Genomic DNA, 14891 nt, shown 5'->3' on the forward strand with positions numbered 1-14891 from the left:
TTCCAGTTAGAAATTTAAAACCTAGCTCTTATTTAACATGGTAAAATGTATACTTGACTTAAGATTAAATGCAAAAAGGATTCTAAAAATATGGCAACTCCATTTTTATTTTTTAAATGTCATCAATCATTCTGTTTTGCGACGTGAATTCTACTTTGAAATAAGTCAGAGTCCCTGTAGGTAGTTATAAAAATATCAAAGTCTTCACACACACTCACAATTATGGAATGGGTATTTAGAAATTAGAGGAGAAACTTTACTTTAACCTAATTCAAATACATTAATTCTATTTCTATACTTTCAGGTTCAGAAACATACAAATTAAATAAGCATAAATGAGTAAGTTACTCTTGACATGAAGTTAATTTACCATTTTATTTCCCAGAATACAATTAGTTACATTTTAGCCCAACTTCTACAATAGCAATTCTGATTGCATACCGGGCAAAAAAGAAAAAGAAGAAAAAAAGGCTGAACATTTAAACCTTCAAATAATTTATGAGCTATTCATTTTCTTATTTAAAGTAACTGCCCATAGAATTTCCACATAAGAAGTTGCCTTTGCTTTGCACAGTATGTAGCTAGAAAAGATGAGACATATGACATCCCATAGCAAAAGACAGATACAATTAGTCCCATTATTGCTGGCTTCAGGATTACAGAAGAAGCATTTTGGCTCTCAAACAGGCACTGAGCTCACAAAATACATGTCACAGGTCTTTTATGACACGATGCCAATCATTGCTCCTATACAATCAAGTACATTTTAAAACACAAAATTAAGCAGTTTTTAAAGAGGGATGACTCACCTGTTTATAGTATTTTTTTGCAGACTTTAAGCGTTGGTACAAGGCCAAAAGAACTCCTTGGATGTATATCTTAGCTCCTGAGGGGCTGAAACCTTCTCCCTTAGAGACCCAAACTGGTCCCCGCAAAGGTGTGATGGAATTTTGCAAGCATTTTTCAAGCAGAGGAACTATGCAAGAAAATAAGGGAAAATAAATTCTTTTGACTAGACGGAAATACACTGCCTGGAACACAGAGCCCCAATAGCAGAGCTAACTCTTAACATCTATTATTTATATCTGACCTAGGTTAAGTCTTAGAGAGGCAATTCCTGCATAACTAGTGGCCACCATGAAGGATGTACTTATATTGAGACACCCCCCATGCAAGACTCATAAGCGTGTGAGCACACCTGAATAGTTCTGAAGTGTGCCTAACTAGCTGCACAGAGTGTCATGGTGTGCACTGATTGCCTTATCTTCTCATTTATCACAGATGAGTTGGAACCAACCTTGCTGAAATCTACTTGCATTGTCCTGATAAAATGGTAAGATCCATGTTGTTTCTGTGTATAGCTTCCCGTAGAGGAGTCTATATCCCTAAAACATCACATCTGGAAATTATTCATAAAATATACCTTTATCAGACACCCTACTCAACTCTCCGTTGCTGTTGCTTAAATAACCCATAAAACAGGGTGGCAAGGCTGTTTAAAAGTTAAAGGGAGACTCTTAAGCAAGCAGTTTATCATACCGTTTTGTTTTTAAGTTTGGGGGCTATAAGCTGGTGAAAGATTTGGGAAAGCTATTCCAGTATGCGCTTTGTAAACAGAAGATATTTACTTGGGGGTCTGTATTGCAACATCCATAAGGACATAACAGACATGTTTATACACTTTTTCACACGATTAGCTTATGAAGTCTTTCTAGTGTGAAATAGTCAAATAACATGGCAGCTAGATAACATTTTTCAGGATTTAATTTCCCTCTAGAAAAGCAGAAATAAAGAAATAAAAAAAATATTTTAGGCACACTTGGGAACCTAGAGAAATACATATATATTTTTTCTTTTACTTGAACTTTACTGGTGTATACATGTAACACAACATAAACATATCAAATAACTATATAGCTTGGCTTCCTTATTCTGATACATGTTTTTACTCAAAAAGAATTTGAATGGATCATCAGCAAAGAAGACAGGTCCATGCCATTGGTTATGTTATATGTTGCATATTTTATGCAGAGAGGCTGAGCTAGCAATCTGGAAATTGAATTACAATTAGGTTCAGCTGAGCTGCTGAGCAACTGAGTTATGCAAATGGCCTTTGCTACTGGTATTCCGCTGAATTTTGCTCTTAGTAAAAAAGTTCTGCATTTGATGGCACTAAGTTCTGCAACTCTCTACCAAGGTACAATTTAAATTCTTTCTGATACATTCAACACTAAGAAGAACATTGGAAATAGAGTTTAAGATTTTTCTAAAACTACTATAAATAAAGTTAAAAGGAAATTATGTCCCACTGACTATTTAGACATCTTCAGATATGAGCATGAAATTCACTTACCCAGTCTAACAAGAAATTCCTAAAATCCACATATTGAAACCACCTTATACTCTTAGAGCAACTGAATTTCTCTATAAATTTTATCAAAACAAACACCTCAAACTTTTTAAAAATATATAAGATCACACATATTAGACAAGAAATAAAAAGTAAAAGAGAAACTTATTTTCAGGATCATAACTCTTTAATCTTTCAAAAAAATGTATAATATAAACCCATCTTGATTACAATTTTTCCTAAAGAAACCTAGCCTCAGAATTATCAGTGCTTTTAGTTAACTGCTACACATTCATATATTACTGTGTATTATTAGATTTTAATTTGTATACTTTTAATTGGTACAGTCATTGAACATAGCACAGTTTTGAGCATGGAAAGGCATACATGAGTAGCTGTTAATTAAGTTAAACAAGTTAAGAAATAGATAATAAACTTGAGTAATTTACATCCTAGATTTAATCTTGAATTTAAACCTGAGAAAATTTTATCAGATTCTCTACCCTTTTAGCCTTATTCATCTATGCCTGTGTCAAAAGACTTTCAAATTCTTTATGTCAGACCAGGGGATTCCAAAGAAAAATTTCATAGGTCTTCTAACACAAAACTGCTTTTTTTCAGAGTTTGAAACCTCCATAAGAATTTAAGAAAAAAGAATACAGCTTAGAAAAAAACACACCACACAAATCATATCAAAATGCAAGCTGTGTCAGAATTGATATTGGATGGAAAATAGCTCCCATGCTCCACATGATTTATATAATTAGGAATACTGTGGAAACCAGAAACAGTAAAGCAAAGAAAGCAGTATTCACAAGCAGGTTTTATAAGGGACTTCAGAATCTGCTCTGAACTTGTTGAATAATCTGTTCAGTATTCCAGAATCTCCCTGCTGGAAGCAGGGTCCTCATTATAACCACGAGAGTGCTAATAAAGGTTAGCCTCTGAACTAGGGATTAGAAGGCTCTTTCTTTTTGGAAGCAGCAAACTAGTAACTTTGATGATCTTCTTGAAAAGGAAGACAAAGCACACTCCAAGAACAAACAATGTTTCCACTAACTAGGAAGGTACAGAAAACATAAGAAAATGATACGCCTAAGCACTTAGAAAGGAAGTATAAATGTTAATATACTGAAAAAATAGAAAAAATAAAAATTATTAACCATTTAAAGAACTCTCCATAAAAAAAGCATTGGCCTAACATGATAGTTATAAAACATAATAGAAAATTTGATTTAAAAACTTTACTTGACTTTTCAACCCCAACTATAGCTTTTAAGGTCAGAATTATTTTTAAGCATTTTAATTAATATTCATATTATTCTATACCAAAGAAGACTCAGAACTATTAACCAAAGGTTTTCTTTCTTTCATGTAGAATTCTCCTTTTCTCTGTTTCTAAAGCAAAAAATTTCATTCTGTTAAAGAAGACTATTGCATAAGGATTTGCAAGAAATAAGAGCAATATGTTTAGAAAGGATAATCATACTTTTCAACCTTGGAAAGAGCGTAAACCTAGATGTTTCTATGGGCTAGCAAAACCCACAATATATACATAATGAAAAAAAAATGTCTTTCCCAGAAAATGAACTCCGAGATATTATTTTGTGTGTCCTGCCAAACCATGAGGTTCCCCTTCAAACTGCTACTCAGAAATAATGCTTCATTCAAGGAGGTTAGCTGGCTCCTGTTCCTATGTTCCATCAAGATTTGTGTGCATAGCCACATACAGCACTTCCCTTACGGTTGGAGTCTTTCTTACGGGTGTTCTCCCTATTTTCTCCTATTTACATGACTGTGACAAGAATTTTGCTTCTCTATAATTTCAATATTTTCATTAAGCAAATCCTCGACATTTTTATTAGATAAATGGTTGGAAATTAATCACTCCTTTAATTTATCAACATGTATAGATCAGTCAAACGTGATCATTTCATTGAGATCATTTCTACCACTGGAAAGGTGAAAAGTTCTATGGGTGATCACTTTTTACACATTTTGTTTATACATTTATACAATGTTACCACTATGGGGCTCTTTGAAATTAACCTGATAGTTCCAACGGATTTGGAGTTAAAATTGACAATGCTGGGTAAATAAAATCATGTGACCAAAAAGAGTAACTTCACTAGCTAGAGTTAGTGCTGAGCATATTGGGTAAATAGATCATATGATTAAAAGTAGTAGCTATATCAATTTCATAACCATCAACCTATACTTTTCTCACTCATGCTATTCCATTTCCTTTGCATCTCCTCCTTTTTTTCTACTTGTTAATATATTCTCATCCTTCAAGGCTCATATAAAACACTATGTCCTCTGGCAAAACGGCATAAGAGCCCTAGCTGGTTTGGCTCAGTGGATAGAGCAAAGGCCTGTGGACCGAAGGGTCACAGGTTCGATTTTGGTCAAGGACACATGCCCAGGTTGCAGGCTCAATCCCCAGTAGGGGGCGTGCAGGAGGCAGCCGATCAATGATTCTCTCTCATCATTGATGTTTCTATCACTCTTTCCCTCTCCCTTTTTCTCTGAAATCAACATATATATATGTGTGTATATATGTATGTATATGTATGTATGTTTAAAAGTCCCAAGAACTTTAATTAATTGCTACTCCCTCTGATTCCCAGAGCTTTGTTTATACTTTTATTTTTCCCTTATTGATTTGTATTAGTCCTTACTTCTCCCCTTCCAATTCCATCCTCCAGTAACTCATTAACCCTTTGTGGTTTTAGGTGTTGATATTTTTCAGTTTTGTAAAAGCAGTGCTCAATAAATGATTACTGGATGAATAAATATAATTTAGAAATATACTTTAGAAATATACTGTGGAAAGTCTTTTAGATACGTTTTAGTAGGATAAAAATATGATCAAAATTTGATAAATAAATGTAAATATACCAGAATTTTGAAGCAAATTTAAGATATGTATGTATGATGGTTTTATTTTAATTTTCCATTTAAAATTATTTTGAAGACTAGGAGGAAAATGAATATAAGAAGAAAACAATATGATTTGCTAATGAAGCATTAACTAGACAGGAGAAGGCCAGCGGTGGGTATTTTTAAAGTCCTTGGGAAATCTTTATGTCCTTTATCCTACCCTGTCATAAATCATGCCACCATGGGAAAAGACACACAATTAAACTTAAATAACATAGAAATAATATTAGATTAAGGTCAAAATAGCTATTTTAAATAATAAAGGTAATTCCCTCTAAGAACTCCAAACACAATGAGTTCAAATGCTATTCATAAGAAAATAAACTGTTAAGCCTTCAAGAGGACTTTATATTAAAACCACTTCATCACTGATAAGAAGCTTAAATTTATTTGGATTTATAATGGGAACAGAACAAGGATTTTTGACAAGGAGCCAAAAATGCCTCTAAAGAGAGCATAATGGAACTTACCAAATAGATATAGACTGGAATGATCTACCAGTTTCTATACCTAGGGAACATATAGCTCTTGTCAACATTTCATTTGAAGAGAGACACTATATCTAGTACATTTGAGTCTACTATGGAAAGCTAAAAAGATGATTTTTTATTAATATCGTTTCAAAAAGCATTGGAAATTGTCAAAGTCGTTAATAACCTGCTTCCAGTTATAAATTAAAATTCATGCCAATTAAATATCCAGAATCATAATTTATATAATATAATTTTCAAAAAAAATATTATAATTTTCACATTTCAGTCAGATACATGAGACTATGGGAGGGAAATAAAAAGAGCACTGCCCAGAGCTTAATTATCTAAAAAGAAATTTCCATATTCTCTTTGGCAGCAAGTTTTAGATCTCAGTCTCAAAAATACAGGGCTATTGTTAACAGGATATTTGGAAATTTCCCACCAATTCGATTGGAATTTATTTTTTAATGAAGTTTAATGAAGTTTTCCTAAAAAGTCTTTTTTGAATGAAACAAAGTGGGTTTTTAAAAGATACTAAGACTTGAGTGCTTCCCATCCTGAAACTATGCCTAGAGGGAATCTGAGCTGGTGTCAAGCTATGTGTGTGTTTCAATGCTCCTTACCCAGCTGCAGGTAATAGTTGAAAAACTCTGGGTCCCAAAGCAACCAATAGATGCCACTCAAAGGCATGGTCTGCTGGGAAGGTTGAAGGACGGAGAGCATACTGTCTCCTATTGTTGCCTGATTTATATCAGTATGTTTTCATTCCAACACAACCAAACTAACAGCTGCTGTGTACTTTTGTTTACATGCTATATGTCAAATCTTATTGTCCCTGAGGTCCTTAGGAGAAAAGATTTAGCAGTCGTTTTCTTAAATACCAATGCCTACCCAAATTTGGATTTTTCCTCCACTGAACAAAATGACAAGTACACAATTGCTATACTTAGAGCAATCTTTCACAGCTGCTTTAGTTTTTCAGTGATCCTATCAAACTGACGGCATATTGCCTGTGGGGTCTACAGTGTTTTAATACTGCCGTAAGAGACATTGATTTGTAGGATAGGATCAAACAGAACAGGGATGGATGTACTGGGGAGAGGGATTTCGTAGGTCATATTGTTTTTACCTGAGTAAAATTTAATTTAGACATTGCGACCTTTACAGAACACCTGGTTATTTTAATTGCTGATGTGTGGGTGAACGTTGACACTGGGGCTTAGGAAGTATGAAGTCTTAGGAAGTCTCCTCTATTTTGAAAATGCAGCCTGAGTCATGTCTTTTCTTAGACTGAACGAAGTAGCTGTGCATTAAATATGCTGGCACATCTTCTGCTTGAGCAAGTGGACCGAAATGGTGTGAATTGTTAATGCCTTGCTGCTTTGGTTCACGGCTTGTGATTGATCATTTGTAACTATATCTACTCCTTGTTCCATGAAATCAAGTATGGAGTAATGGGTTCATCAGATTTTGGGGTTAAATTGAGAGTGAAGAGGTACTGTGTGTGGAAATAAGAGTTGCCATGTTCAGGGCTGGCCTTGTAACAGCATGGAATCTAAAGGCGATATTCAAAACCACTTCACTCATCATACGCTTACTGATTCTGAATAGGGCCCATTTGCAGGGGACATTTGGTAGTTTTCCAATACGCTTTATGCCTCTTTCTACTTCCACCACCATGCACATCTTTTTTTCATACACCCCCAGTAGCACATTGGTGGAACAGGTCAGCATACACAATTCATTTATTTAAATAACTTGATTTATACAAGTAGAAATGAGCTAGGATTCTATTGTCTAAGTCTTGCCTTTCCCCTCAACGAAAATAATAGTGAGTGTGTGTGCCTTTGAAAATACAAGTATTTTGTGAACTCAATTTCTTGGGCATTTAAAATATTTGAAATGTAGTAATAATGTAAAAAAAAAATGGTATATGTACAACCTTAAGGTTGCTTAAGGAGTGTTGAGAATTAACTAAATATAATCTGTTTTTATGTGTCTATGGTCTATATACCAATACATAATAATTGAATACATATTACCGACTTTTGGAAAATTTAAAGAAATGTGAAGTATCTTAAAGTTAGTTTTGGAAAGTACAATGCATAAAACTTAATAAGTAAAACCAACAAAAATTAGAAGTAAAGGCCTTTAGAAATGCCATTTTATAATTGCTTGCTGTAATAAATGACACATTTTTGCATTATAATTTTAGTTACTATTCAGAAAATCTTAACCCAAAGTGTGTTAACTGAGGCACCAATTAACTTTTGACCCAGTAGGAAATAATGTAATAGAAAACATAGTAAAACAGGAACAAAATCAAATATACATAGCACTTACACATATAAGTAACATTCAAAAGCAATCTAATTGTAAAATGTCTCAAAATTGTACTATTATGTTGTAAAGTCACAACTAATACCAATTTAAAAAATAAAAAATATATAGCTAGATCCCCTTCTTTCTCTGTTCTTCCCCCACCCACCCCTCACCCGCAGAGAGACTTAGGACAGTGATGGCGAACCTTTTGAGCTCGGCGTGTCAGCATTTTGAAAAACCCTAACTTAACTCTGGTGCCGTGTCACATATAGAAATTTTTTGATATTTGCAACCATAGTAAAACAAAGACTTATATTTTTGATATTTATTTTATATGTTTAAATGCCATTTAACAAAGAAAAATCAACCAAAAAAATGAGTTCACGTGTCACCTCTGACACGCATGTCATAGGTTCGCCATCACTGATTTAGGAGATGGATAATGTGTTTTATAAAACTGTTTTGGTGTCCTTGAATGCAAATGTTAAGCAAACAGATTATTTGCATTTAAACATTTTATGTAGGATATAAAATATACATATACATATATATCATAAAATTTATATTTTAAATGTAATAAATAAAAAAGTCTTAATAGTTTCAGCAATTAAAATTGAGGATTCCCTTTGACATTTATTTCTCCATATTAGTTTCTCAAAAGAAGAATCTTCTATAATTAGCATTTTACATATTGTTGTCTAGGATTCCATCTTTCTTCTAAATACTCTTAGGATGAAAAAAAAACAATCTCCTGAATCATGTTCTTTTACCTGGAGAACTTTGTAATAACTAATGTTTATTAACAGGTAGTAGCATTTAGGTTATTTGTTTTCACTGGCAATTATGCTTATTTTAATGATTTTTACAATTAACTTCTAGAGCCAGTGAGAAGTCATTAGAATCAGAGTAAAATTTTTGGTATTAGAGTTCAAAGACTGAGATATAAAAACCAGAAAGTAATAAGACAAACTTGAGGAGAAGAAGAAAAAAGCAATGATTTGATTTTTTTTAATTACATAAAACCTGAAACAAGTTTAACCCAATAAAACCTAGGAGTGATAGGCATAGCTTCATGCATATAAAAGAGAATCTATGTTTTAAAGACATCAAAAGGGAATTTCTAACAGATATTAAAGAGTTTGTAAGCAGATTAGACTCTGAATGTTCATATCACACAATTCTGTACTCATATATTTAATAAAATATGACAGTGATCCAATTATAGTGGATTCTCTAACTACCACTAAAAAAATCTTTGTAAATCAATCCTTAACAAAAGCCTTAATATTCTCTATAGATCAAATGATAGAAACATAAACCACTGATTACTTAGCATTTTCTGTTTCTGCCCAAGCAACAAGTGTACTTCAAGTCTTATGCCTGGAAATCACTAAGAGACACTGAAGTCTATGTCTCAGGAAGCCCAAAACCAAGGCAACGTCAGAGGGAGTACAGACTCAAGGAGGGTCTGAAGACCCCTGAACAGCATCTTTTCTACACAAACATGCTCTTAACTGGCTGCCTTTGTATATAGCAATTCGTCCTAGAGAGATTTAAGGGCTGATTAATAACCACACGCACTTGGCATCCTTCTTCAGCAAGAGACACTTTTTCACATTTCATAAAATTTGAGGAATAAAGTTATATGGGAAAGGGACCCAAGGGAGGTAAATATACTTAATTTTAAAGAAGATCTTTATCCATAAGTTTGATCGTCTTCCCTGAAAAGTTCTAGAACAGATTATAAAATGAATGGTTTGTGAACCCTTAGAAAAATAAACAGTAATCACTGGGACCCAACATGGGGTAATTTACATATTAAAGGAATATTTAATGAGCATGGAGAGAAACTCTTGGGAAAATTCCCTACATGGGTCTTGAGATCTCCAATACCAGCATATAACTGTCATTTCTTCCAGTGGGAAGCAGGTCCCAATAGACTGCGGCTAACACCTATTGTCCTCTAGAAGGAACTGCTAAATCTGTGTGCCTCTTCCCAGGTAAATGAGTGTATCTGTAACAAACTAGGAAAACATCTAGGGTCTGCAAACCTCCCTGGTTAAGTCCCATAAAATTTATGAGACCTTGTTTTTAAATGTTTCCATTTAGAAATGGTAGAGAAATATGTCATTTAATAACCCAAACAAGCAAAACAAAGCAAGGACCTGTGAGTTTTATGTTTGTTTGCTTTTTACCCTTGGTGGTGTCTGGCAGCTTACATTGGATTATGCAGATAAATGTACAGTTTTATAATTGGGTTTTTGTTTTGTTTTGTTTTGTTTTTGTGTGTTTTTATGGCCAAAGGGTCGTACAGAGAAAATAGGAAGGTTGGCCAGAAATTTTATAGTAGGCAACGGCTATGTAGAATTTTAAGCAAGATGGGTCATAAGCAACTAAATGCAGCTGGGATTGTTTTCCAAAAGCCTTGGCCTTCAGAAAGTGCCAGCCAGGGAGGAGTGGATGATGGCTTTAGTATACCGAAGAGTGGAAGCCCTAGCACCCCTAGCTGGTCATGCTTGCCTTACTGGGAAGGCTGCTACAGCTTACTCTTAAACCACGCAATGAGCTGAGGGTAAGTATGAGATTGAGATTAGATCATTTTAGGCATTGGAAGGTGCAACATTTGCTGCGTTTCTGTTTTGTAGCCCAATCTGCAGGCCAAGACTTTAAAGTATAATGGCGGCTGAGTTCTGCATGTGCTGCAGTGAGGTTCTGTCTTTAAATTGCCAATACCAGGCCAATTGGCAGCACCAGGTCCCCTGCCTCAGATTCTAGCCTTCATTGTGTTATTTCAAACTGCATTCTGGGCCAAAAAGAAACGATGGATGAGCTAACCATAGCTTCACAGAGCCTGTCCACGGCGTTTAAAGTGACCTCTACCAAACCCAAGTTGGATCTAAATTTATTTTGACCATGGTTCTAAATTTCAGAAACCCACACTTCAACTTCACCCACAACAACGTGGCAGATTTATTATAAAAAGAATACTCTGACTTCTTCAGTTAAGTTAAAGAAACAATTTTGATGGAAGTATTACAAATCTAGGAATAAGATTTGCTAAAGGAATCAAGAAAAAAGTAAAGTGGTTTAAAAATTTGTTTCATGCAGACTGAAAGGTCCCAGGCTCGATTCCGGTTAAGGGCATGTACCTTGGTTGCAGGCACATCCCCAGTAGGAGGTGTGTAGGAGGCAGCTGATCGATGTTTCTCTCTCATCGATGTTTCTCTCTCTCTCTCTCTCTCCCTTCCTCTCTGTAAAAACAAAAAAAATCAATAAAATATATTTTTTAAAAAAAATTCGTTTCAATCTAACAGACACTCAGATACAGAGAACAAATTGATGGTTGCCAGGGGGGACATGGGTGAAAAGGGTGAAGGGGAATAAGAGGTACAAACTTCTAGTGATAAAATTCATAATCCAGGAGGAGAATGTACAGTGTAGGGAAAATACTCAGTAGTACTGTAATAATATGGTGACGGTGGTTACTAGATTCATTGCAGTGATCACTTCCTTAGGTATATAAATGCTGAATAACTGTTGTACACCTAAAACCCACATAACGTTGTAAATCAACTATAATTTTTTAAAAAGTTTAAAGAATAAAATAAAATATTCTTCAATCTTATGATCAGAATACAGCAGTGTATGCATGGAAACAAATAAAAGACAGGCTTATTTAGCTGGGGGAAGAGAGAGATTGCCATAGAAAAAAGAAATAGTGGATCTTGGCACACACGCCTGGCAGATATGAAAAAGAGAAACTGAGGTCTTGAGGACCAGGTAGAAGGGCGCAGGAGACACACCCAACTCTAACTGCTCTTAAAGCGGCTCCTACAAAAAGAGAAAATGTTCTAATTCTTACAAAATCAGAAACAGTAACTGGGGCCCCGTCAAACCTAACAGGAATAAAAATAAGATCTTGGAGAACAAATTCAGAATAATCCCCCAGAGGAACCAGTATCCCAAATACTGTCAAGAGGTGGCATTTTCGTCACAGATAAATAAGATCAATTAGACAATTTCTTTTGAGCGTGGGATGATTACACAAAATGCACATAAAATCTGAACAAATTGGAGAAGGGATAGTAGGGAGATTTGCATAAAATACTAAAAAGAAAAAGTATTTAGTGAACTCCAAAAATGAATGGGTCTAAGATTAAGAAAAGGCAATGGTGAGATGAATTATATTACAGGGATCCAGGCAGAACAATAACAGATCAGAGTCCAGATCAAATGAGATGTTGGATGGTGGGAAAATACATCCTGGGTATGATTATTTAACTCGGGGAGGTGAAAATGGATAAGACTGGTTTGAACAAAGGATGCTATTGACAAACTTGGAACTTATCGACTTTATATCTCTCACTATGAGAGACCAGGCAAGAAAAATATCTAGAGGAAGATGTTAGATAAACAAAAGTGTGGATCAGAAAGCGAAGGGAAAGTACTGTAAAAGAAAAAAAAGAAAAAGAACTCCACTGCAGCAAACGATGCAGCCCTGAGCCTGTCAGAGAAGGAAACTTTCCTAAAATGAGCAGGAGTACAGTAGAGGCAAATCCTACAGACTGTAGCAGAAAAAGACAGAATCATTAACTCAGGACCAGGAGCATTCAAAAACAGGAAAACCATGTCTTCAGGAGGAAACGGCAGTAGTATGGGTCCTCACTGGGCACCTATGAAAAGGAGCCTCAACAACATGAACGGCTAATGCAATTCAGAAATTCACTGAAAGCTATTCTCCCATTGAAACTGATGTGGGGAAGAAGGGAAAGCTGAGTCCGTGAAGTATGTTTCTTCGGCTTAAATAATTCTCTCACCACAGGCTGTGACAGCAGCCACTGTGACCCAGGATTGAAAACAGTGCCCCAGGACGTGGCGATGCTGTGCCACACAAGACAGGGCCCATCGCCAGTTCAGCACGGGGTCTGGAAACATGGCACTCAGAGGGGAAAGGACATTAAGATGTTTAGGACACTTTACAGAAGGAAAAAACAGCACCTCAAACAAACATTTGTGACCCAGCCTGCCACCAATGTAAATTTCCAAAGTCGCAAGGATGCAACGTTCTCAGTGCCCTCTTTAAGAATAAGAATAATAACAACATTAGCAGCAATAATAACGATGTTATAATGCTTACCAAGTCCCTGGCACTTGTTGTAAGAACTTCACATAGAATTCATTAAGATAAGTACTATAATCTCTAATTTTCAGATGAGAACACTGACTCTCAGAGAAACTAATCTGTCCAAGGTCAGACAATAAGTGGCACAACTGGAATATGAACTCTGGCTCGAAAGTCAGAGCACTTAACCAACACTTTGGGCAGCCTCTTAGAGAGAGGAGACAGTGTGCCCTGGTCAGTTTCCCCCTCAAGACGTTATCAATACATAGTACTATAATTAATGCCTTGGTGGGAGATTGCTTCCCAGTCACAGGTCATAGGCCCTGCTCAACAGCATAAATCAAGTAGCTTCTTGAAAAGACTGACATAAAGAATGTTTTCTCTTCTTGGCCTTCCTTCCCTTAGTCTCTACTATGGTCTTTGTCAATAGTGCCAGGGGTCTGGATCATGCCAAATACAGGATTTTGGAAACATCATTTTGCTAGGAATGGCCACATTAGAAACTGAGGATTGCTGTTCTGAATGTGCTGGGTGTGGTTCTGATGTTGTGATTATCTTTCAGTTCAGTTGGAAGTAGGACACACGATAAAGCTGGTGTAGACCCAACTCAACTTCTGAGGTCCCAAGGGATGACACCCACAGCAGGAGCCCAGAGAGTAGCAACTGGAGAAATTCCCGCTCAAACCAGGCATCTAGAAACCATCTGGCTGACACTGGGAAGAATAAAAAGTAGACAGGAACTTCATTTCTTTGAATTTTAACTCTACGGGGTCTGAACTTTTATTGGATTTTAACTTACAAAGGTAAGATTATTTGATTTTTTTCACTCACTTCTGTGTAGACTTTTAAAATTTATATTTTAATTTCTTGGAAAATTTTATTCTTGGAATTTAATTTCTTCACAAAAAAATTGATAATGGGCAAGAGTTAACACTCAAATTCAGGGTATCTCTATATTATTGAAATTTTGTGATTGAAACACATTAATCCTGTCATTTGATCTCACTGCAGGATCTGAAGAAGTTGTCAGAGAATATATAGCTATTTTGGATATTGTTGCTGGGCATATTTGGGGGTGGGAAACGGAATAAGAAATGAATGTTCAGTGTTTAATAGCATGACTTTGGAGCCAATTTAATTACTGTGCTATTCTAACTCAGTATATTCTAGGGTAAATTTCATATTGCCCACCATGATCTAGAAGGATCCACAAAGGAGCAGGGTTTGGTTATTGGAATAGCAGCCTCTTAAAGTTCACCATACCTAATAATTAAGCCAAAGTTAAGAGAACAAAACTTGGGGTGATATAAGGGGTAAGGAGAATGTCATTACACAACTCCATCTAAATCTGACATTAGCTACATGTGTTCTGCCGTGGTCACTTGCTGCAATAACACCAGTTAGCTCATACATGATTGCTAAATGGGGGAATGATGTCAGTACTAAGTGAAAATTTGGTTGGTGAATATGCGCTTTTCTTTGGCAAAGGAGGCCAGGAGAGTAGGAGTAGAATTTTATACTTTAGCAGGAAAGAAAGAAAGACCTTCGTTTGAATGCAGCTCCGGGGATCCCTTCCTGGAAAGGTGCGCTCCTGGCCCTGCATGACTCTGTGGGAGTTTGGCTTCCTCTGTGACTTCCTTAAGGGAAGCCCCACTGGTTCAAACCTCCAAGTAGATTTCCA

The 14891-nt window shown here is 35.6% G+C and overlaps 1 protein-coding gene across 1 annotated transcript in view; it reads right to left on the bottom strand.

Moving 5' to 3' along the window:
• Nucleotides 1-779: 779 nt before the first annotated feature.
• LOC118663606 (doublecortin domain-containing protein 1-like) overlaps nucleotides 780-14891 on the bottom strand; it is a 61291-nt gene continuing 47179 nt past the window's right edge. Inside the window, exon 7 of the mRNA XM_036323411.1 lies at nucleotides 780-976. Coding sequence (XP_036179304.1) covers nucleotides 780-976 — 197 coding nt within the window. The remainder of the gene's footprint in view (nucleotides 977-14891) is intronic.

The sequence above is a fragment of the Myotis myotis genome, unplaced genomic scaffold (assembly GCF_014108235.1).
Source record: "Myotis myotis isolate mMyoMyo1 unplaced genomic scaffold, mMyoMyo1.p scaffold_m19_p_10, whole genome shotgun sequence".
Lineage (NCBI taxonomy): Eukaryota > Metazoa > Chordata > Mammalia > Chiroptera > Vespertilionidae > Myotis > Myotis myotis.